The 25,791-nt window shown below is 40.6% G+C and overlaps 1 protein-coding gene across 1 annotated transcript; it reads left to right on the forward strand.

Moving 5' to 3' along the window:
- The first annotated feature begins 17,173 nt into the window (after nt 1-17,173).
- LOC124488954 (piggyBac transposable element-derived protein 3-like) lies at nt 17,174-23,064 on the forward strand. Its single transcript, XM_047051523.1, has 4 exons — nt 17,174-17,327; nt 17,450-17,668; nt 20,840-21,061; nt 21,512-23,064. The coding sequence occupies exons 1-4, from the start codon at nt 17,174-17,176 to the stop codon at nt 23,062-23,064; spliced, it is 2,148 nt and encodes a 715-aa protein (XP_046907479.1).
- Nucleotides 23,065-25,791: the final 2,727 nt, after the last annotated feature.

The following is a 25,791-nucleotide window of genomic DNA, read 5'->3' on the forward strand; positions in this document are numbered from 1 at the left end:
GGACCACGCAAAAACAGGTTCCAGAAAAAGAGGGCACTTTATTTTGCAGGAGCAGACAAAAAAAATCAAACTCAGGCAGGTTCCTTCTTCAAACTTCCACGGTCCAACAAAAAGCTGTCCATCACTCACCCAACAGGGCTTAGTATTTCACCAGCTTCTCTCTGGTCCAAAATAACCAGCCATGTGCCCTTTGTCTCTCTGGTTTCTCCTCCTGCTCTTTCCCCTTCCCCCCTTTTCTAGTCCTAACTTAATTAGGTGGCTCACAAATCTACACCTGTCCACTTGGTGAAGGATTCTGAGAGATGTAGTGTGGGCCATTGCCACCATTTTGGGGTGTTGCCACCTCTGGTCCAGGGACGTAACATCCCTCCACTACCTGTCCCCTATTTATATAACATGAAGATAAGTCGGTGGATGATCTTGAAGGTCACTGTATGCACATTCCAATAAATTAGAAGTAGTGCTGTCAAACAATTAAAATATTTGAATCGCATTAATGTCATATTTAACTCGCGATTAATCACAATCGCACATTTTGATCTATTCTAAATATCCCTTGATTTCTTTTTTCTCATTTTTTTTCTCATTTCTTTTCGTCTTTTTTCTCATTTTTTTTCTTCTTTTTTCTCATTTTAATGCTCTTATCGACATGGAAAAGTGGATCGGATTGCTTAATGCATATGTTTTTTTATTGCAAACAACATTGCAATTGCCTGGCTTTGACGAGGGGGCGGAGAATTCGCATCAGCTGTGTGCTTGGCCATCAAGTGGTATTTCAGACTGGACGTGCTGCGATGATAGCTCAGTTCACAATGACAAAACACACAGATCACTTTGATCTTGTCAATAGAACCATTTGTCAACTTTTTTAAAGTAAACTTTCCATTCAGAATCTTATTGGCATCTATTTCAGTGTCTCGCGCTCGCCATCCACTCAAAACGTAAAGGTAGCCTACTACTCTTTAGCCGGCTCGCAAGCCCAAACAACTGTGTAGCGTGCCTGTTGTTTTGTTTTCGGTCTAGCTAGATCCGGTGTGATGTTGTAGTTTTTCTAACGTCAGTAGTTGTTGCAACAGCATGTGAAAAAAACAAGAGTTTGCTAGGCCAAAAAGAATGTTAATCGTGCCATAAAAAAATGTACACCGTTAATTTATAACTCGTTAAACTGACAGCACTAATTAGAACATTTGTTAATAGACAACTAATTCTTGTTTAAATGCATAGATAGTTCATAACTGATTGCTGATCGCAGAGGAAAGGAATGTATCAGTTTTTATAAAATATTGACAAGATAATACCTCACTCTCAAGCTCCTGGTTGGGACCAATCCTCGCAATGTCCCAGAAATACAGTTTGTACGGACCAATCATTGATAGGATTTCATGTGCGTCTTTCCCTACCCAGTCCTCCTGCATATCTGGAGAAATTCAACATCAACTCATTGAAACATTTATGTAACCATTAACATTTTAGTATAATAATAATTCACTTATGGAACATATCAATTCAAACAACTTTTTTGTACATGATTCCAAGATTATCAATTGTCTTCCCATCTACTTAAGCCTATGGGTTTTGTTCATGTTTAACAATTTCTTACAGGACAGTCACAACACCGATGTTCATATCTTAAAAAAAATAAGTAAGTAGGCTATGCAATACCTTTTCAATAAATGTTTCAATTGTAGCTGCTGAGGCTGGTGTAGCTGCTGCTGGTGCTGGGGTGGCTGCTGGTGCAGATGCAGGGGTGGCTGCTGGTGCAGATGCAGGGGTGGCTGCAGATGCAGGGGTGGCTGCAGGTGGAGGGGTGGCTGCAGGTGCAGGGGTGGCTGCAGGTGCAATGGTGGCAGCTGGTGTTGGTGCCAATTGAATGATGGAGGACCGTGGTGCAGGTTCAGGGGTGGCTACAGGTGCAGGGGTGGCTGCTGGTGAAGGTGAAGCTGCAGGTGCAGGGGTGGCAGCTGGTGTTGGTGCCAATTGAATGACTCAGGACTGTGTTTGACCTGTACTGGAAACTGGTGTTGGAGCTGGTGTGGTTGGGGTAACTGTTTTGCTCATCATACGTGGTATACGTGGCATCTCCACCCTCAATCTTTTGAGGTGATCCACATTTACTTTGAGGAAAACGGCAGAATTTTCCCCTTGCAAATCGGCACTTTTCCCTTGGATTGCTGTTATGGTGTAAGGGCCGAGAAAGTGGCATCGAGCTTGCCATCCTTCCTCTCCTGGCTCCTTATATTCTGCCTCCAGACCTGGTCTCCAACTTTCAAATTGGGTTTGGGAGCACCTGATTTCAGTCTCCGGCGAGTGCGCTCATGCTGCTTTGAAACATTGTCTGCAACAATGTCCTTAATGTCATCAAGACGCTTTATGCCAGCCGACACAGCCTCCTCTGCCACAACAGCCTCAACACTGTTGTCTAACTGTGAACAAAAATTATGATGTTATTTCAGTCCAACTTCAGGATCTTCATCATTGTGTATGTTAGACGAGGTAGCAGAAGTGTATCATAATTTTTTTTAAGAGAAAATGTAGTTTGCATAGAATTGCATTTACATTACATTGCATTTATAAAACTGACAATACATGAAAATCGGTCATTTTGAATCATGAATCCACCAACCAAATAGTGCTCTGGCACCTCTGAAAGGTAGCAAGCCTCTCTCCCAAACATGAGGAAGTAGGGGGGAAATTTGCAAGTTACCTGCGTCATTTGTTCTGAGACCAAACATCACAGTATCCAAATACTGATTCCAGGAAGGCCTGAGGGATCTGAGGCCTGTTCCATAAAGAGAGTTTACCGAATAAGCCAGACTTAGGTCAGTTAGTCTGACTCATTTTGTAGTTCATTCGGTTCCATAAAGCTAGCTCAACGCAGTTCGAACTCAGTTACTATGGAAATTTATGCTTCTAAACTAGCCTGGTCCGGGTCAGGCTAATTGTCAGGCTCAGACCGTGTTCTTGCTTAACCAGACGTTCCTGTGACACTGACCCAACGGGAAAACGATGTTTTACCACGGACATTTTCATTTTCTTATTCTCATGAGTTCAATATGTAGGCTACATTTATAGAAAATAAACGTAAATAACAACATTTAGCAACAACATTTAGCCTAATGCATTAAACAATGATCAACAATGATTTGATACACACCATAGCCATTAAATGTTTGGCTATGCTAGTTTGTGATTTCAAATGTTTAGGCATCAGGCATAAGCCTATATCTCAATCTAAATGATCTGAGTATAATTATCATAGCTATATAATTGTTAACAGTAGCCTAAAATTGCAAAACAAACCTAAAATCCATAATCTATCCTCCATTTTCCCAACACTAAAACCATGTTAAAAAGTTAGGCTACTGGATAATGTCTTGATTAATAGTAGGCTATTAAAACAACGTAAAAAATCTAAATGTTTTTTTATCAACGATGTAAAGGTCTAACAAAGGATCTTGACCTACGAAGCCTATCGTTCATGTCAATCATGGCGTGTCATTTTATTATGATGAAGCGGTGGATGAGAGCTGTCATAGTACATTGGCCTTTATGGAACCGCTTTAGCCCCGCTTGACTTGATAAGCTAATTCAAGTCAGGTTTGGGACTTTACATCCAATTTATTTGAGCGGCCTTTATGGAACAGGCCTCTGTTGTTTTGCCAATCAGTTTGCTGAATGCTCTGAAAAGTAAACACATTCTCATTTTTATTCACAAATGGCATCTTTGGAACACTGTATTTACAGGTCCTTCTAAAAAAATTAGCATATTGTGATAAAGTTCATTATTTTCCATAATGTAATGATAAAAATTAAACTTTCATATATTTTAGATTCATTGCACACCAACTGAAATATTTCAGGTCTTTTATTGTTTTAATACTGATGATTTTGGCATACAGCTCATGAAAACCCCAAATTCCTATCTCAAAAAATTAGCATATTTCATCCGACCAATAAAAGAAGTGTTTTTAATACAAAAAAAGTCAACCTTCAAATAATTATGTTCAGTTATGCACTCAATACTTGGTCGGGAATCCTTTTGCAGAAATGACTGCTTCAATGCGGCGTGGCATGGAGGCAATCAGCCTGTGGCACTGCTGAGGTGTTATGGAGGCCCAGGATGCTTCGATAGCGGCCTTAAGCTCAGCCAGAGTGTTGGGTCTTGCGTCTCTCAACTTTCTCTTCACAATATCCCACAGATTCTCTATGGGGTTCAGGTCAGGAGAGTTGGCAGGCCAATTGAGCACAGTAATACCATGGTCAGTAAACCATTTACCAGTGGTTTTGGCACTGTGAGCAGGTGCCAGGTCGTGCTGAAAAATTAAATCTTCATCTCCATAAAGCTTTTCAGCAGATGGAAGCATGAAGTGCTCCAAAATCTCCTGATAGCTAGCTGCATTGACCCTGCCCTTGATAAAACACAGTGGACCAACACCAGCAGCTGACATGGCACCCCAGACCATCACTGACTGTGGGTACTTGACACTGGACTTCAGGCATTTTGGCATTTCCTTCTCCCCAGTCTTCCTCCAGACTCTGGCACCTTGATTTCCGAATGATATGCAACATTTGCTTTCATCCGAAAAAAGTACTTTGGACCACTGAGCAACAGTCCAGTGCTGCTTCTCTGTAGCCCAGGTCAGGCGCTCCTGCCGCTGTTTCTGGTTCAAAAGTGGCTTGACCTGGGGAATGCGGCACCTGTAGCCCATTTCCTGCACACGCCTGTGCACGGTGGCTCTGGATGTTTCTACTCCAGACTCAGTCCACTGCTTCCGCAGGTCCCCCAAGGTCTGGAATCGGTCCTTCTCCACAATCTTCCTCAGGGTCCGGTCACCTCTTCTCGTTGTGCAGCGTTTTTTGCCACACTTTTTCCTTCCCACAGACTTCCCACTGAGGTGCCTTGATACAGCACTCTGGGAACAGCCTATTTGTTCAGAAATTCCTTTCTGTGTCTTACCCTCTTGCTTGAGGGTGTCAATGATGGCCTTCTGGACAGCAGTCAGGTCGGCAGTCTTACCCATGATTGCGGTTTTGAGTAATGAAACAGGCTGGGAGTTTTTAAAAGCCTCAGGAATCTTTTGCAGGTGTTTAGAGTTAATTAGTTGATTCAGATGATTAGGTTAATAGCTCGTTTAGAGACCCTTTTCATGATATGCTAATTTTTTGAGATAGGAATTTGGGGTTTTCATGAGCTGTATGCCAAAATCATCAGTATTAAAACAATAAAAGACCTGAAATATTTCAGTTGGTGTGCAATGATTATAAAATATATGAACGTTTAATTTTTATCATTACATTATGGAAAATAATGAACTTTATCACAATATGCTAATTTTTTGAGAAGGACCTGTATTATATTATATTCAAATCAATACAAGATCGTTCATGTGCAATAAGTATATTTATATATAAATTTAGGACCAATCAGGCTACATTTTCTTTACCTTTGAATTGTCCCATTCATCCTCTCCACCAATCCATTTGTTTGTGGATGGTAACAAGAGCAAGGGCTTCGTTTAATGCACACACGTTCTTGTTTATCTGTAAATAAGTACACATAAGTTCCAGACATTGAAATAGGATTGGAAAACTTTTTAAAGATAAAAATAGAATCCTTAAAATAGGATGTAATTTTACAGGATGTATAGCATTATTACTATACCACAGAAGTGTACAAAACATTTAAGAAAAAATGCACATTCAAATTCATTAGTTAAATCGTTTAAGGTTTCCAAAAGTACCGCATTCACAAATTCCCTTCCTTGATCCGTAAGGATCCTTTTTGGAGCCTCGAAATGGTTGAAAAACTTGATTATGCATCTTGTCACTTCAGCTACACTTTTTGTTTTCAGGGGGTAGGCCTGTAGCTATTTTGTCAGGTAGTCTACCATTACACAATTGGGAGGTATATCTGGTATCACTAATTGCAGAGTTAGTTAAGGCGGTTAAAATTGTATTCTTTGACTTGTTGGCACAAATCTGTACATAAAATTCGTCAGCGCAGCATGGAAGGTGGGAACATTATTTTGAAATTGAAATTTGCATGCCAGCATATTTGCTTGTCCATATAATTTACAGCATTGGCACTGGATGTCATCATAGTCACACACATCATCAGGGCCAGACTGGCCATCGGGGATACCGGGAGAATCCCTGGTGGGCCGATGGGGTTTGGGATGGTCCAAAACACCGGCCCACTTCCATTACCAACCGGCCCTCTAACATCGCTAGCATCTCATATTATTTCACATGTCATAGCTTGAATACGTAAAAACAGCTCTTAGGCCTTTTATATTCTTCCTTCTGACTGATATTTATACTGCTCCTTGCGATCTGTATTTACACTCATGGTGTCGATTTTTCGAAAATGTTCTGACCTGTCTTCTGAAATGTGTTCTTACGGACTTAAGAAACGTAAGCTGACGTAAGAAATTAAACATATATGATGTAATTTCTTTGTAATCATCCAAAATAATGCTAAGTGTATATGGGTATTTTTCCAAGTAGGCCAATGACTGGTCGATACGTGCGATCGATGCATTCAGTGGACAACGTGTTTTGAGTGGGCCGCGCACCGTTTACTGAGTGGGCCGGTCTGACAGTAAAACTCCCGGGCCACTTTTTCCCCCCAGTCCGTCCCTGCACATCATCCCTGATGATGTGGCCCAGGTATTTTGCTTTAGCAACTACATTCAGCTCTTGCCTTGGCAAGTAAAAAGAGGGAAAGCATAGCTTCCTGTCTTCTTTAGTTCTGGCAATCATTACAACACTCTTTTTTAGGGCTGGCCCCACTTGGTTGACTAGTCGATTTTCAGGTCGATATGCTCTTGGTCGAGTAAGATTGTTTTAGTCGAGCTGCCATATGGTAGTGTGAGATCTGATTCCTGCTTGTGTCATCATTGCTGAATTAACGAAATGTTCAACAGAAATTGTAGATTATATTATTTAAGACAAATAAACCAACTCTAAAAATATATAATTTTAAAGAAAAGGTGTTACTGTTTTCCCTTTCGTTAATCTGCGCTTTGGTTTGGTATTTTGCACACGGCACGAGCACAATTGGCTGCAGAACTACAAACTCTGCCATAGCCTACTTTGTCGGTGTTATTAATCAAAATTAGTGATGTGTCGTTCGTGAACGATTCGTTCATTTTGAACGAATCCTTATAAGGACTCGGGAGTAACGAGTCCTCTCAACGAGTGATTCGTTCATTTCCCGACTCGGTCTTTCTACGAGTCTTTGGATCATTTTTCACGTGACCTGCATAGGCTCTGTAGCTAGAGGAAACGAACGATTCGTTCCTTTCCCGACTCGGTCTTTCTACGAGTCTTTGGATCATTTTTCACGTGACCTGTATAGGCTGTAGCAAGAGGAAACGAACGATTTGTTCCTTTCCCGACTCGGTCTTTCTACGAGTCTTTGGATCATTTTTCACGTGACCTGCATAGGCTCTGTAGCTAGAGGAAACGAATGATTAGTTCCTTCCCCGACTCGGTCTTTCTACGAGTCTTTGGATCCTTTTTTCACGTGACCTGCATTGTATTTTTTAGTAGAGGAAACAGTTTCCTTATTCCCTTTCGCGTGGCCGCTGTTTTAGTAAGACGTGAATGAATGATATTCGCTCAAGTCATCATACTGACTGGTTTTGTTATTTTCACTTTACATTTACACTTACAGTTTAGTGCAGTGTAATTGTTTGACGTGATAATTAAATGCTAGTGTGATAATACATGACCAAATCATACAAACTCATGATACATTATTTTAATGCAGGAATTTATTTTGAAATAGTATTTGCTGGTGCACATGTCATGCACTAACCTACAGTGGACGTATAGGGGCTATACGTCCTTTGCAGTGGACGTATAGCCCCCAACCCCCCCCCCCCCCCCCCCCCCCCCCCCCTGAAATGAACAAATGACTCGAAAAAAGATTCGTTCATTTTACTGAACGAGATTCAAAGAACCGAATCAGTAAAAAGAACCGAACTTCCCATCACTAATCAAAATGGCAAAGACATCTGTGGTATGGCGGCATTTCATTAAAGTAGGCCTACATTTACAAAGTACCGGGTGACTCAAAAAACGTTGAATGCAAACTCTGCCAACAACGGTTTATTTTTCATAGTTCTACGTTGAAAATGATGAAGCCTTACCACCTGAAAAACGTAAGTTGGTCTAGCCCTACTTCAGTGATGCTAACGCGCTGGGTTGAAAAAGGAAAATGCCTATTATAAGAATAACATCCAAATCGAATGACATCTTCTCCGGCCAAGACCAGACCTTTCTCTGTTGCAACGTTTCCCACTCAGCTTCTACGTAAGTTCGCATGCTGCAAGTTTTCAGGCAGTGATAAGCGCGCTCTGATGATTTGCATGTTAAACAAACAATATTTTAAATTTGTAGTACATTGTAAGCGATACTAAATACCATCGGCATTCGGTTACAACAGGACTGGTGATACTAGTCTTATTATTAGTAGGCTATTAGCGGCTGAATCTGCAATGTACAGCAGCCATTGAGTCAGCGAACATTTTTGTAAGTTTTTTTTTTAAGCATTTCAAAGTTCGATTAGGTGATTTTCACACGTTTTAGTCGAGTTTTGGTCGACCAAAGAAAATCTTAGTCGGGGACAGCCCTACCCTTTTTTATATTGAATTTGATGTCGTACTGTAGTCCGTAGTTTGAGCAGACTCTAAGCAGTTACTGTAGGCTAGCACTATATGGTGACATAATACCTAAATCATCTGCATACATCAGATAATTAATACACCTATCCCCCACCATACAGCCAGTCTTACACACTTATAATGTCCTAGAAAGATCATCCATATACAAATTAAAAAGAACAGGTGACAATATTCGACCTTGTCTAACCCCATTGGTAACTGGGAAAGGAGCCAGTGTTGTCTTCCCCCATCTCGCTTGCATAGTTTGATGGGAGTACCAATAATGCAAGGCACATATTTTGTATGGGGGGACCCCTCGCTCTTGTAATTTCATTAACACTTTACCACGATTTACACGGTCAAAAGCTTGGATGAATCAAGGAAACATAAAAACATTGTTGAACCATTTGCATTACATTTAGTCATTTAGCAGACGGTCTTATCCAGAGCGACTTACAGTAAGTACAGGGACATTCCCCCGAGGCAAGTAGGGTGAAGTGCCTTGCCCAAGGACACAACGTCATTTGGCAAGGCCGGGAATCAAACTTATGGTCTTGCTGACAGTCAGGAGGAAAAACAATTCCCCAGAACAATTATGCACGTGCAGAATACAACCATTTCAAGTATTTTATTTGTCAGGTACACAGAACAACACAAGGTTAGACTGGGCACTGAAATTCTTAAGACAAGACAACGCAAGCACCTAGCATAACTTAACATAAAGTACAAGGAACATCATTTCCCCATTATGACAGGAATTATATTTAATTTTGGTAATATAGGATTAACAAAGGTATATATTCCGTGCTCAAATCTCACGCATACAACGTGAGCATTTCGACCAGTTCACATGATCTTTTGCAACACCTTGTAGTTCTCACGCTGAGAGGCTAATGGATTTTTTGTCCCGCTATACTATACAATAAATGGACGAGGCGCAGGCATACAGAGGGAAGTTTAAGGGCAAATTGATAGATGACTCGAGTTATACAGAGTTAAATGCCACCTAGATTAAATTACATTCAAGTGTATTGTCATTGAACAGGGCTGCGTTTCCCGATAACGATCGATCGTAGCAACTATTGAGCAAAAAACGAAACCATCTATATTTTTTACTTGCGTTTCCCAAACATGCTCGTAAGGTGTAGACTAATCTCTGCGCTTTCAAGAGTTACAATTTTTCGAGAGAAACTTCAGCTATTATGTCTTTGGGAACGGCCCGTAAACCTAATATTCGTCCTACGATGGATTTTTCGATCAACTTAGGCTTACGACGCTTTTGGGCCCAAGGCAAGATGTTTCAACAGCACCGCAACCCTAACCCTTCATGTGCAATTAAGCAACTGTGGTACAAAGAAAAAGTGAACAATGATAGAAATAGGTATTAGCAATGACATTATTGTGGTCATATATACATAAAATAACTAGTGCTGTCAAATGAAAAAAAACATTTAAACACGATTAATCGCATTAATGTCATAGTTAACTCGCAATTGCAATTAATCACTAATTTTTATCTATTCTAAATGTCCCTTGATTTTATTTTGTCCCAGAATTTTTTCTAATTTTAATGCTCTTATAAACATGGAAAATTGGATTGGATTACTGAATTGAAAACAACATTGCAATCGCCTGGCTTTGACGAGGGGACAGAGTATTCGCATCAGCTGTGTGATTGGCCATCAAGTGGTATTTCAGACTGGACATACTGCGATGATAGCTCAGTTCACAACGGCAAAACACACAAATCACTTTGGTCTTGTTAATGTAACCAGTAGGCAACTTTTTTAAAGTAAACTTTCCATTCAGAATCGTATTGGCATCCATTTCGGCATCTCGTGCTCGCCATCCACTCTAAACTTGACGTTAGCCTACTACTCCTTAGCCAGGTTTACGTTAACGCCGTTAATAACGCGTTTAACTGACAGCACTAGTTTTTTTATTTAACAATATTTTGCTATTCCTAGTTATTGTCAATTTCCCCTATGTGGCTCCAACCAAAATAGCCCCTTTTGAAATGGAATGTGCATATCACAGCCATTTTGTCGAATGCTGACATGTACAGTGTAGGGGGTGTAATGATATCTGTATTTGAAATATGACCCCCAAACACTAGGTGGATGTTTGCATATATACATTATCTAGGATCAAGAGCTAGGGGCTGGAGCAGTGGCGGAACCAGAGTTTTATATATGGGGTGGCCAAGGGGTGGTCAGGGCTACTTAAGGGGTTCCACAGACCAAGACTGAAAATGTGTGTAACCTTAGCCTGGCATCTAAGCAGTGAAAATTATTCATATGATTGCTGATGAGAAATAAAAATTCAAATTCACTTAAGTCTGAGTTCTTCAGTGTGGCCTAGTATGGTCCACCAGGGTTACTTTAATCAAATTATACATTTACTATAAATAGACTGTGTCTCTACATCTGAATTGCAACTCATTTCTTTCTAACACACACTGTACTGTACTCACAAACTGGAGAGACTTTGGTCACTCTATTTTCATGAATATATAATCAGCAGGTTAGATCCTTTGATGAATCTTTTACATTAAAACATAACTATTAGTGTATACTCACACGAAAAATGCCACAGCCATCAAAACAAGAACACTCATGAATCAACAACCAACATTTTAAAGTGAGGCCACAGCCATCAAAACAAGAACACTCATGAATCAACAACCAACATTTTAAAGTGAGGCTTAATCGGAAAAAAAACGTTTGTGTAGGTTACATGTGTGGCCTACAATCACAAGCTACTCTTCGCATGTGACTGACTGCCTAGTATGCTCTGACCTGGTGCCTGTAGCCTCAGGGAGGGAGCTGCTCTGAGGTCTTGGGGTGGGCAAGGACTGGGATCTATTTCCACCTGATCCCGTTTGCTTAGCTTTTTGAATAAGTCTGCTACCCTTTCTTTTAATGTTTGAAGTGAATCCTAAGCAAAAATAACATGTAAGCCTACACATCCAATTATCCACATTTGAGTCCAATCTCAATCTAAACACATCCCCATTATTATCTTCAATCAACTACCAGCCTTTAAGTTACTAGATCATGGCTAGCCTTACTCTGAAATACGTATTTCAAACAGGCATTATACAACAGCAAACAGGGTAGCTATCTGACTGCAGTGTTAATCTGTTGTAACGTTAATGGTTGTTTACCAGTTTTGTTCGCAGGGTCCGACATGCCAATCAACCTACTGTCTGCGACCGACACCGAAAGACGTGTGTTATATGTTAGGCTGTTAGTTGGTTGTTTACCAGTAGTGTTCGCAGGGTCCGACATGCCAATCAACCTACTGTCTGCTAAACAAAGGAATGCCCAGAATGTTCGGATGCCAGGCATCCTGGTGATTGGCGAAGGGGCATGGAGGGGGCTGGGCAGGGGGATGAAGCATTCGAAGTTAAGACCAGGTTAAGTGTCTGTATGGAAGGTCTAGTGGGCAAGTATTAAGACGCCCCCGTGTGTTACCATGCGTAATTAACGCCGACTTGGCATGCAAAGTCGTGTGACGTGACACGTTGCCATTTACACACGTAAATTACGTCTCAAATTTTGAGACGTGTCTAGCAAACCACACGAAATTAACGCCTGGTTTGGCACAATCAGCGTCTGGTTTTCCAAAATTAAAGTCTGCTTGCTTGAATCTCCGATGGGAAATTATGACAACAATTGTAACATCTAGCTAATACGCAAGTAAAGTAGGTCAAAGGATGCTCATGCGAGCTCCTATGAAATGCAATGTTGGTTAGCTAGTTAGCTATTAGTATTAAGTTGGTGGTCACAATTGCAATACTAAAAAGGGGTGCAGATTAGAGACAAATAAATGCAGTAATATCAGGCTGGCTGTGAACTTTCGTTGCACTGCGATTGCGTTGCCTCAGTATTGTGCGCGATTTGGTTTCACTGCCATCATTCCTTAATGTAAGAGGCAATGTGCAAACTCAGTTGGTGGCAAAATACAACTGTTGTTATTCATGTCAAGTGTATTTTATTGTCATTTTCAATTACTTATGGTTGTACAAACGAAACAGAGTTTCCCCAGGACCATGATGCCATATTAAAAAACATGACAGTAAGGTGCCAGGGTCAACGTATATGTAGCCAGGGGCGTAGCAAGCTTTTCAAAAGTGAGGGGGATGGATGTGATTTGTTTATTAACAATAGAAACGATGGATACAATGACAGAGGTGTACAACATGTATAACATACAAGATATAAAAAGCATCCCATTTAAATGAGTGATACTAGAAAAGAACAAAAACACACTTGGAACACACGAAAAATAAGTCAAAACTCTGGTGAAAATACACAACAGTAGACTTGCTAAAGAATCAGAAATACTTGGATTAATCCCATGGGGAAATGACTTTTGTTACAAACTACAAATATACAAACAAAATATATTAACATTACCTAGCCTGGCTGCCGGCCCAACTTCGCCCCGCCCACAAAACATTTTATATATAAGCTTATATTTTGAAGAGGTGGAAGAGGTAGAGGAGGTGGAAGACGCAGAGGCCAGAGGAGCCCGGTGTTACGTCCGCAACCCACGATAAAGTTCCGTGTGGTTCTCCTGTACCGCCGGGTCGAGAAATACACATAACCAAGGGGTATCATAATCTGTAACTTAACTATAATATATGTATTGCCTGTTAGTTATTATCATGAAATACAAATTGCTTTACTCTAATCTATTTGAACTCAGAATCCGTGGTAAGCCAAAGTGGGACACTTATCTTTGATCTTCCATGTCTTCATGTGTATATGCTTTTCTAGTAAATAAAAAGTGTTCCACTTAACCAATATTCACACAGAACTCACTTTGACTTGGATTGTAGCCTATCATGTTATATGAACGCATTTTTATGGAAAATAATGCAAATTATATTCTATCATAGATGGATCGCCTCCACACCAACTAAATGTGAACCTGGGGTTGAACCAGGAGGAATTCTTGGAGGCTCTTAAAAATGAGTTCCCAAGGATGCCTGCACATGTGGAGCACTGCAAAGTTGACAGACACCGTCAGGTGAAACTGTTAGAGCTCCAATCTATGTGTCCTAAGGACATTAAAGAGGAATTGGATTGGGGCGTTCAGTGCTGTACAATAGAGAAAAGGTATGTAATAGAGATATTGTTTCTGGGTTTGCTTGACCTTTCTTTACACTGTGTTAGTACGGTGTGGGTGTACACTAGCCTGGTCCTAACCAGACCCTCGTACATTTCATTTGTACAGAGGGTCTGGGATCTCTCGATTGTTGAAGTTTGAAAAGTATTGGATCCACCCAGAGCCACTCTGATTTGCCATAACCAATCGCAAGATTCGCCTTAGCCAACTCCTTCACCACTACTGTAACGGAGCTAGCTGCCGTAGCTGGAAAATCTAACTTTTCCCGAACCCCGTGGGGAGGAGGGCCACACCATCATGGCCACCAACAAAACTCAGCAAGGAATGTTCTTGCTCCGGCTTTGACCTATATTCGGCAGCGTTGCCACAACCGCAGAATAATTTCGCACGCATCTTTCTCCGCCGCCATTACTAAACTACTCAAACAAGTGCACAACATTAACTTCATTGTTCTCAGCCACTCCCTCTGTTCGCTGATTGGACCTACAATTTTTTCTTCTTCTGGAAACCGACTTCAAAACCGACATCCCAGACCTAGTACAGAAGCAAAATCCAAATTGAGCGGAAGTATGTAGGAGGACAGAGCCAGGCTATGTGTACACCACCTACACCAAAATTAATTTTACTGATAAAACTCAACTCAAATTTACAGGATCCTGATACTGTACCTCAAGGTCCAGCAGCATCAGCACCACAATCATCGGGAACACCTGCAGCAATGGAGACACAAGCAGAAACACCTGCAGCAATGGAGACAATAGAAGTAGAAACACCTGAAATTAACAATACTTTTCAGGTACATAGATCAAATAAAGTAAATCTGATACTTATTATTTAATTCATTTTCTATCAAAAAAAATTTGGATTGTGAGATGTTTTATTTTCAAAACAGGAAGAAGTGTTGGATCCCGTACAGTGGACAAATGCTAGAACTCCAGATGTAAGATGTGCCTCTTTATATGTATTTATGAATGAGATTTGTTTGAAAATGGGAATGTAACCCATACGAAAATAGTGTAATGTGTATACAATATAGTGTCTACAAATAATATGAAAAATAATTGCTTTAATTACGCACACACATTATTCTTAGTTTGATAGACATTACGTAATCTGCTAGTAAAAGAAAATACTTAATTGTACTATTTCACATAAAAATGTCAAAACATCTTTCTTCCTTCTAGATATATTTCAGAAATCGGGAAGTTCCAATATCCATACATGATGATGAGGTAAACACCTAATTAAATCTTAATGATTCTAATTTTTAACCTGGATCACTTTAGAGATATGGTCATTTCATTGTATAGGACTCACCAACCTCAAATTTTCAATTTCATGTGAAGGAACCTAAATCCCATGCAGGTTCCTTTGTTGAAGAATCAGTAAGAATTTGGGATGGCCATTTTAGATAACTGTTTAAACAGTTATATGCATTGACAATATAAACATTCACATTTACAAGCAGTAAAATGATAGTTGTCTCAACAAACATTCTGGGAGTATGAGATTTTTTTCTTTTTCTTGACAGACAATCCAAGACCTAAATAATGGGGGTTATGAAGAGCACGTGCCAGAGATTGAGTACGTTTTTTTTATGCATCACTTGTGCATCACAAGTTAAGTTTTTCTTTCCACCTTGTTTTGTAAATGTTCAATAGGCCTATGTGTTCTGTTAGAAAAAAGATGTGCACTTAGATATTTAGGTTGGTTAATAAATGTTTTACGCAATCATATTTTCTCACAGGGAAACTTTGGTTACTGTTCTCCAGAGTTTGACGCAAAAACTGGAGTTTGGAGATCCTCCTATTTCAAACCTCATTAATGTAATGCGGGACTTACTTCTTCATAGTGCTCTTAGAGCTTTTGGAAGAGCGAGATTTGGTCCCCAAAAAACTGTAAATGTAGTTTTTGTGGACTCTGAAAATGTCGGAGAAGGGGCTGTGGATATGGGGGGGCCCCAGCGGGAATTCTTTCGCCTCCTTATTCAAGAACTTCGGGACAGCCAATATTTTTGCGGGCCAGAGGAGGCAAAGAATATCAACCTTGTATCTCAAGGTATGAGGAGCCGTTAAAAAACAGCAACAAATAGTTAATAAGAAATACCTTTGTGAAAGGAAGTTTACGAATCAGTAGTGTGGTCCATTGTTGTTTTTGGAATTAATACCATATGATCATATTGTCAACCATAGGAAATAGTGTAAGAACTGAATGTGTCTTTTTAGCTGTACAGACAGGCGAATATCGTTTGGTGGGACTGATGATGGGAGTGGCAGTTCTCCGTGGAGGCGTCCTGCCATGCTTCCTGTCTGACAGAATGTATTGCCACATGTCTGGGGAGCAGAGTCCTCCAGTTGAGATGAAGGAGGTGGACAACGTGGAAGTACGGCATGAGCTCCAAAGGGTAAGAGCCAAACTACTCAACAGTAATTTATTTTCTTTTTGTGGCTAACAAAAGATACTGATTATTTCAAATGTAATTTAGATGGTATAGTTATATTACAGTTTTGTGTTCCCAATTGCATTCTTGTATAAAAATATGGATGTACATTATGACCATTTCAGATACTGACTGTTACTGTACCATGTAAAAATATATTAAGTTAATACAAAATCAACTTAAATGTCATGTGACAATATGCTATAAAATCATTTGTATCTCACCTGTAAAATAAAATGTTTATTTATTTTGTCTTTGTCACAACTTTTCAGATTCAAGATGCAGGGACACTTGAAGAGGCAAGTGCTCTTGTCGAAGGGTCATCGGGCCTACTCGGCGTTCTTGGCTGTCGGACCTTCATCCAAACCCTTCAGGCACGGGATGCGGTTGTTGAAGAAGCCTTAAGGGCATATGTGGAAGTCCGCACCTAGAAGGCATTGGAGCAGTAAGTATTCATGGTTTAAGGTGTAAATCGGGTCATTCAGACTATTTCCAGACATTGCGTTACATTTCAGTAATTTCACAGACACTTTTATACATACAAACATTGAGTATTATCAGTATTATTATTATAATTATCAAAGACCAGAACCGCACAGGTAGTTTTTCAGTGGTTAGTACCAAGGAATTGTCTGTATTTTGACATGACACAGTGCACCAGTAACATCTCAACTACAATCAGTTGTCTACTGCGGTTAAGTTTCAGTCAGTAAAATATAAGTACGTCTATTTCTGTGTGAATATATATAATGATGGCCCAATACATTATATTACATTCCCCTAAAGATGAGTTCTTGACATGGTTCTTCTTGTGTAACAAACAACCTGGCAGGAAGTTTATTTTGTGAACCTTGTCCTGTTTTGTAGGCTTGAAGACGGGCTAAGGGCTGTGGGTGTTCTCGATGCCATAAGGGAACACCCACAATTGATGAGGGAGGTTTTTGTTGGGGGAGAAAAACCTCTGACTGCAGAGCAGCTCCTGGGGTTGTTCGAAATCGTGAGCTCCCCACACGGGAGCAACCGAAGACGGGAGGAGAACCGAACAATTATGTTCCGGAGGGACTGGCTGGTTGAGGTTGCTGGTGTGTTATACATGTGACTGCCCATCTGTAACATTAATGAATGATAAGAAGCCAGTAGCCACTACCTACATTTTAAAATGACATGTCTTTAATGTGCCAATGTTGTGTTTTTGTTTCTCTAGAGGGAGTCTCAGCCATCAGCCTGACACAAATTCTGGTGTTTGTGTCTGGGGCAAGCAGGATACCCCCGCTGGGTTTCTCCGAGCACCCAACCATTGAGTTCCTGCATCAGGGGGACACTGGAATAAGAAGGGTGTTCCCACAGGCCAACACATGTGATATTACATTGAGACTGCCGATACTCACAACATATCAACAGTTTAAAGAGTACCTGGAGTCTGGTATCATTCAGTCACCCACCTTTGGGCAAGCATAATGTTTACTTGCCCCCCTGTTTTCTTGTTGCCTTGCCCTAGTGTTACCACAGTGTTTCCCTGTGTCTGTCATTGTCTTCACCTGTGTCTCGTTCAGTGGTTTCAGTTCTTGTTTGTATCATCATGTTCACCTGTGTGTTGTTTGGTTCTATGTATTATAGGTTCCTGTTTTGTGTCCAGTCTTTGTCTTGTCCTCACCCTTGTTACTGTGAGTACCCTATCTGTTTCCTGTTTAAAAGATTAAAACCTTTGTTTGAGGCAATGTCTGGCTACTCTCCTGTGTTTGGGTCCTACACTACCACACACCAAAACACATAAGGCATATTTAATTTAAGTAAAGACATCAAATTAAATTGTATTACCTTACTTTTAGAGTGTTTGATGTTAAAAGGGTTTCTAAGTAGCATTGGCTTCTGAGTGTAGGTAGCAACTTACAGATATTACTGTTGGACTTTTCTATTATAATTCTTTAAACTTCACTGTAATCAATGCATCTGCAGTCTTATCCCTGAATGGAAGTTCAGTTAAAATCTAGTATTTTTCACCCACTACCAGACGCTGTAGCCTAAGGATGGTACATTGTGTTAGTTTGGAGTATGTTATTAGGCTGAATATAGGGGAACGTGTGTTACATGAGAACGAAATGTAACAAAAGATTAGGGTGTGATTTCCCAGATAATGAAAATGGTGTTACCCATATAGATGGTGTCATTAAAGGGTCAACGACCTGAGCGCCAGGTCCCCTCAAAAGTAGAGGGCGCATTACGTAATTTGTTATGGAAAGTTATCCTTAGTGAGTGGCCGCTGTGAAGATAAATTAAAGTTATCACAATTATTTTATTAGTAGCCTAACACTGCATTACGAGAGCAGGATTCTGCTCTTTTGTGTTTTTCTGCAGACATTGAGAACTTGGGTTGGACATCTTTGAACAGTGCTAGTTCATGACTATACCATATCAAGCTTGATTGTCTATTCGCCTACCATTTAGTTAGCTGACAATTAGCAGTGTACGATATTTTGTATTAACCGGGTTCATAGGAAGATTAGATTGATACTTTATTGCTCCAGAAGTAAATGAAGTTAGTAGCAAGCCACATGAATATGGATAACAGTGTATTTATTCAATAGAAAGTGCTTACAAAAAAACAGTTGTATGTGACAGTCATGTAAATTAGTAGTGTAGGGAATGGATGTGGGATCAGTGCAAGTATAGAGAATCATTACAAACTAAAAAGCAAACAGTGACGATGTTCCTGCTAGTAATGGAGAGACCCAGCTTGTTAAGGCACAGCTTATTAAGGACCAAGGCACAGGTGTGCCCCTGCAGGAATCACAGGTCCTCTACCTGCCTGCCAACCTGCAACAGAACTAAAGACACAGAAACAGAAGACAGGGAGAGGAGACCCAAACAATACACAGAGCCAACAATCTAACATGGTTTATGCCATCATCAGAACAGGCATAACCTCCCGACCACTACAAGTCATTCAGGTAATGGTAATGTCCTATTGATTCATACAGCTGTGAACAGTATCGTTTTTGAAGTAGAGCCATGGCTAGTGTTTGCTGACCACGGCAGTGTTTAACAGCGGTCAACTTAAGTTAAAAACAGTAGGCCTACATCTTACACAGCCGAGAGACAAAATATTGCTTTCAGGTCATCTGCAAGTCCCAGTGTGCCATACAAATCAGCCCTTGGCCCAGCAGCAGCTTTGGTAGGCCTGGTTGCACAGTGAAACCCAGCTGCATGGTTGCTGCCAGAAGTTGACCTGAAAATGAGTTGACATCATAGATGATATGTTAAGTATAAAGACAACTGTGTGTGAATGTGAAGGACAGCCGATGAACCTTTATTTCTGTCACCTTGGCTGTGAATTTCACTTTTGTAGGTCTATACAAGGAAGATGACCGCTCAACAAATTGGCATCACAATATATTGGCATGAGAACCTATTCATAACTGCTACCTCCAATCACTGTACATACTGTCCTGTCACTATTCATACTGTCCTGTCACTGAACATACTGTCCTGTCACTGAACATACTGCCCTGTCACTGAATATACTGTCCTGTCAGTGTACATACTGCCCTGTCACTGTACATACTGTCACTGTAGGCTACATATACGTTGACCCTGGCACCTTACTGTCATGTTTTTTAATATGGCATCATGGTCCTGGGGAAACTCTGTTTCGTTTGTACAACCTTAAGTAATTGAAAATGACAATAAAATACACTTGACATGAATAACAACAGTTGTATTTTGCCACCAACTGAGTTTGCACATTGCCTCTTACATTAAGGAATGATGGCAGTGAAACCAAATCGCGCACAATACTGAGGCAACGCAATCGCAGTGCAACGAAAGTTCACAGCCAGCCTGATATTACTACATTTATTTGTCTCTAATCTGCACCCCTTTTTAGTATTGCAATTGTGACCACCAACTTAACCTCTTAGGGCTTAGTGGTCACACACGTGGACAGCACTTTTTAGCTCTTATGTCCACAATTGTGTTCACTGCTGAATTGGTGGTGTTATGGACACATATGGGGGTACTTACACTGCCATCTGGTGGTGTCAGAAGCTAATAATGCACTACGGTCAAAATTCAAAATGGCGGCGAACACGAGGGAAGATCCAAGTGCTAGCTCCATACACAAACGTCGACCAGGTAAGAAGTTCTGTCATATTTCATGGCTTATTCTGATTTAGATATTTCTAAAAGCATTTTATATTTGTCATGACATGCAAATTTGAAAAAAAAAAGTGTAAAACTAGCAACTTTGTAGGTTGCTAAACATGAAGTACACGTACGTGTACTTATGGACTGATGCTCCTCGAAAATATAGCTAATATGCACACACGTAAAATGGGAAAAAGCTAGCTTTGATGCAGCTAAAAAGCTGTACATGGTCCCTATGAAATAAATAACAATTTAATCACTAAATGCATACATACATACTTAAATTAGTTGGGTTGAAAATGTTAGTAAAATGTAATATGCTAGTAAAAATGTGCACATGTAAATTAGCTTGCATATTATCCCATTGGAATAAATAACAAATAAATAATGCAAACCTACATACATAAATGAAATTAATTTGTATTTGATTTTATCATGTTTTCATTTCCAGAGCGTTTTTCTTTGCAAAGAGCATTGGAGCTACTTGAGTCAATTGATGGAGACAACTCAGATTTGGACGTGTCTGACAACGATGATTCCATCCTGGATGGCAATTACCAACCATCACCACAGGAGGAAAGCAGCAGTGAGGACCTAAGTGATGATGAGGACCCCATTCCTGAGCCCACTGACCACAGCAGAGGACGCAAACATCTCCGTAGTGCAGATAATGGTTAGCCAAGACCCAGTAGATATTTGTTTATTTTATGCAGTTAGGGCCTTAGGGCTATGTGAAGGATTGGAAGCAAAATGCTTATTTACAAAACTTGTTGACAGGGACAGAGACAGGGACAGAGACAGGTACAGGTTCAGGTACAGGTTCATCCCGTACTCACAGACGTCACCGTCAAAGTCAAGAGATTGAGGCTGATAGCTTAGAAGATGACTTGGAAGAGCCAACACCAAGACCAAGCCAAACAAAAAAAATGAGAAAGGGAGACTCTGAACAAGGTAATTTTTATTATTTTTGGCCTTCACACCTTGAGGGTAAATCTTCAAATGTCATATAAACTTCCACACAGATTCAAGTATTTTATGCACCAATACACCTCAATTGCTTACATGGGTAAAAATGTAACTTCCTACAATAAATACTATTTTTATTCTGATTCTGGTTGTGCAGGACGTGGACTACGCTGGAAGGCTACTCCATTGACGCCAAACCTGGCAGAGTATCGTCATCAGGACGAAACTGATCTAGACAGACATGGCTGGACCCCACTAGACTATTTTGAACAGTACATAGATAGAGATTTGATGATGACGATTGCAGAATGCTCTAATATCATGTCACTGTCTAAGAGTGGGGAGCCACTTAACATGACAGTAGATGAGGTTTACCACTTTTTTGGTGCCTGTATTTTGATGTCCTGCATCCGATACCCAACCATTAGGATGTACTGGTCCAAAGCCTTGAAAATCACTGCCATCACTGACAAATTCACACGTGCCAGATTCTTCAAACTGAGGGGAGCAATAAAAGTGGTTATTGATCATGATGTGCCAGAAGACCTGAGAATGTCGGACAAATTCTGGAAGGTGAGGCCTTTTCTGGATCGGATTCTGCGAGGCTGCTTGTCTCTGAATCGACCTGATTGCGCATCTATCGATGAGCAGATGATTCCTTTCACAGGAGCCTGTCCTTGCAGACAATATCTGCCAATGAAGCCAAACCCAGTTGGCATAAAGAACTTTGTTTGTGCTACAGCAGATGGCATTGTGCTTGACTTTGAGCTGTATCAAGGCACAGGTTCACTGATTGAGAAGGTCGAAGAACCAGAGGGCCTAAGTTTGGGAAGCTTAGTCATCGAGCGTCTGTGCCAAACTCTGCATCGTGGCACAAAGGTGTATTGTGACCGGTTCTTCACCACCATCAAAGGTGTGCAACGAATGATGGAGCAAGAGCTGTACATGACTGGTACAATAATGAAGAACAGACTCGCTGAAGCGAAGCATAAGTTACCCAGTGACAAAGCCATGAAAAACGCAGGAAGAGGTACCTCATCAGAAGTTTCCGCTGAAGATGGAAAGTTGTGTGTAGTGAAGTGGTACGACAACAAACCAGTATTGCTGATGTCTGTTGTTCATGGTACACAGCCTGAAGACACCTGCCAGCGCTGGGACAAGAAAGTCAAACAATATGTCACTGTCTCGCGACCAAGCATTGTCCGTGAGTACAACATCAAGATGGGTGGAGTTGATTTGATGGATAGAATGATAAGTTACTATCGCAAGAGCACCCGTACTAAGAAGTGGACAATGCGGATGGTAATGCACTTCACGGATCTGGCTTTAGCCAACAGCTGGCTATTCTACCGAAAAGACCATGCAATATGTGCTGGACCAAAGACAAGACCCATCCAGTTCCTTCAGTTCCGCATGGAAGTGGCTAAGATTCTCTTGGTCCAGCATCATGGTGCAGATGCAGACCTTTCGACACAGTCTGAGGAAGAAGACGATTCAAACCAGGGAGTGAAACGTCACGTGACAGAGTTGCCCCATGTCTCGGTCCGCAGGAGGGCTAATGCTCACCTCCCAGAGATGATCAGCCTGAAGAATGCAATGCGCTGCAGACAACTAGGTTGCACTGGAAGAACCCGAGTACGTTGTATGACCTGCAAAGTGTTCTTGTGCTTGCAAACCGAGCGCAACTGTTACTCAGCCTTTCACACATAAGCGATGGCAGTGATTCTCAAGGTGTGTACATGTTCCTTGGTTCCTCCTTGTTCTCCCACTCCGTGAAAGTAATTGAATCAGGTGACCTCTGGGCCTCTGAAAGAAAGCCTGGTCCTTCAGTGCTCAGTTATCGCAGCCTTTAACATGTTCCCTTTTTTACATTACCAATGCAAAATGTCACATGAGCTACTCACCTACTGTTTTTTTATATTTTTTACTATGATGTTCAAAACACATTAGTAGCCTAATGCAAGAGTGACTATTTAAAAAGCTTTGAATGTTTTATATATTGTTACAGACACACAATGTCATCCTGCAACTGTTTTGCAGAATATCAAATGTTCCAAACACTATTTTTAACTGTCAAATGTTTCCTTGTTTTTACTCTCTGATAGTCAACTCAAAATATGTGTGTATGTGTTAATAATACATAAAAAACTTTCAGGAAAAAACTGCTGTGTTCGAGGCAGAAATAAAGAGTTTTTTTTTCTATTACACAAAGGTGACTCTATTGTGTTTAATGGAAAGTCGGACCATGAATCCACATATGTGGACATCATTTTTCTCTAAAAGTACATCATGTCAAAAGATGATACTTAGTTTTTATTCTAATTAGGTTCCAATAAGCCCATATAGCAAAGATAAATAAAAAATGCATGTAAAAAAACAGCTTGGGCCCTAAGAGGTTAATACTAATAGCTAACTAGCTAACCAACATTGCATTTCATAGGAGCTCGCATGAGCATCCTTTGACCTACTTTACTTGCGTATTAGCTAGATGTTACAATTGTTGTCATAATTTCCCATCGGAGATTCAAGCAAGCAGACTTTAATTTTGGAAAACCAGACGCTGATTGTGCCAAACCAGGCGTTAATTTCGTGTGGTTTGCTAGACACGTCTCAAAATTTGAGACGTAATTTACGTGTGTAAATGGCAACGTGTCACGTCACACGACTTTGCATGCCAAGTCGGCGTTAATTACGCATGGTAACACACGGGGGCGTCTTAATACTTGCCCACTAGACCTTCCATACAGACACTTAACCTGGTCTTAACTTTGAATGCTTCATCCCCCTGCCCAGCCCCCTCCATGCCCCTTCGCCAATCACCAGGATGCCTGGCATCCGAACATTCTGGGCATTCCTTTGTTTAGCAGACAGTAGGTTGATTGGCATGTCGGACCCTGCGAACACTACTGGTAAACAACCAACTAACAGCCTAACATATAACACACGTCTTTCGGTGTCGGTCGCAGACAGTAGGTTGATTGGCATGTCGGACCCTGCGAACAAAACTGGTAAACAACCATTAACGTTACAACAGATTAACACTGCAGTCAGATAGCTACCCTGTTTGCTGTTGTATAATGCCTGTTTGAAATACGTATTTCAGAGTAAGGCTAGCCATGATCTAGTAACTTAAAGGCTGGTAGTTGATTGAAGATAATAATGGGGATGTGTTTAGATTGAGATTGGACTCAAATGTGGATAATTGGATGTGTAGGCTTACATGTTATTTTTGCTTAGGATTCACTTCAAACATTAAAAGAAAGGGTAGCAGACTTATTCAAAAAGCTAAGCAAACGGGATCAGGTGGAAATAGATCCCAGTCCTTGCCCACCCCAAGACCTCAGAGCAGCTCCCTCCCTGAGGCTACAGGCACCAGGTCAGAGCATACTAGGCAGTCAGTCACATGCGAAGAGTAGCTTGTGATTGTAGGCCACACATGTAACCTACACAAACGTTTTTTTTCCGATTAAGCCTCACTTTAAAATGTTGGTTGTTGATTCATGAGTGTTCTTGTTTTGATGGCTGTGGCCTCACTTTAAAATGTTGGTTGTTGATTCATGAGTGTTCTTGTTTTGATGGCTGTGGCATTTTTCGTGTGAGTATACACTAATAGTTATGTTTTAATGTAAAAGATTCATCAAAGGATCTAACCTGCTGATTATATATTCATGAAAATAGAGTGACCAAAGTCTCTCCAGTTTGTGAGTACAGTACAGTGTGTGTTAGAAAGAAATGAGTTGCAATTCAGATGTAGAGACACAGTCTATTTATAGTAAATGTATAATTTGATTAAAGTAACCCTGGTGGACCATACTAGGCCACACTGAAGAACTCAGACTTAAGTGAATTTGAATTTTTATTTCTCATCAGCAATCATATGAATAATTTTCACTGCTTAGATGCCAGGCTAAGGTTACACACATTTTCAGTCTTGGTCTGTGGAACCCCTTAAGTAGCCCTGACCACCCCTTGGCCACCCCATATATAAAACTCTGGTTCCGCCACTGCTCCAGCCCCTAGCTCTTGATCCTAGATAATGTATATATGCAAACATCCACCTAGTGTTTGGGGGTCATATTTCAAATACAGATATCATTACACCCCCTACACTGTACATGTCAGCATTCGACAAAATGGCTGTGATATGCACATTCCATTTCAAAAGGGGCTATTTTGGTTGGAGCCACATAGGGGAAATTGACAATAACTAGGAATAGCAAAATATTGTTAAATAAAAAAACTAGTGCTGTCAGTTAAACGCGTTATTAACGGCGTTAACGTAAACCTGGCTAAGGAGTAGTAGGCTAACGTCAAGTTTAGAGTGGATGGCGAGCACGAGATGCCGAAATGGATGCCAATACGATTCTGAATGGAAAGTTTACTTTAAAAAAGTTGCCTACTGGTTACATTAACAAGACCAAAGTGATTTGTGTGTTT

Source organism: Hypomesus transpacificus, unplaced genomic scaffold, assembly GCF_021917145.1.
Source record: "Hypomesus transpacificus isolate Combined female unplaced genomic scaffold, fHypTra1 scaffold_159, whole genome shotgun sequence".
Lineage (NCBI taxonomy): Eukaryota > Metazoa > Chordata > Actinopteri > Osmeriformes > Osmeridae > Hypomesus > Hypomesus transpacificus.

Coding starts and splice junctions, on each gene's coding strand:
- LOC124488954 (XM_047051523.1), top strand. CDS start 17,174: ATGAGGGAGGTTTTTGTTGGGGGAGAAAAACCTCTGACTGCAGAGCAG. Junction 17,328..17,449: donor CTGGCTGGTTGAGGTTGCTG/GTGTGTTATACA, acceptor TTGTTTCTCTAG/AGGGAGTCTCAGCCATCAGC. Junction 21,062..21,511: donor TCTCCGTAGTGCAGATAATG/GTTAGCCAAGAC, acceptor CTGGTTGTGCAG/GACGTGGACTACGCTGGAAG.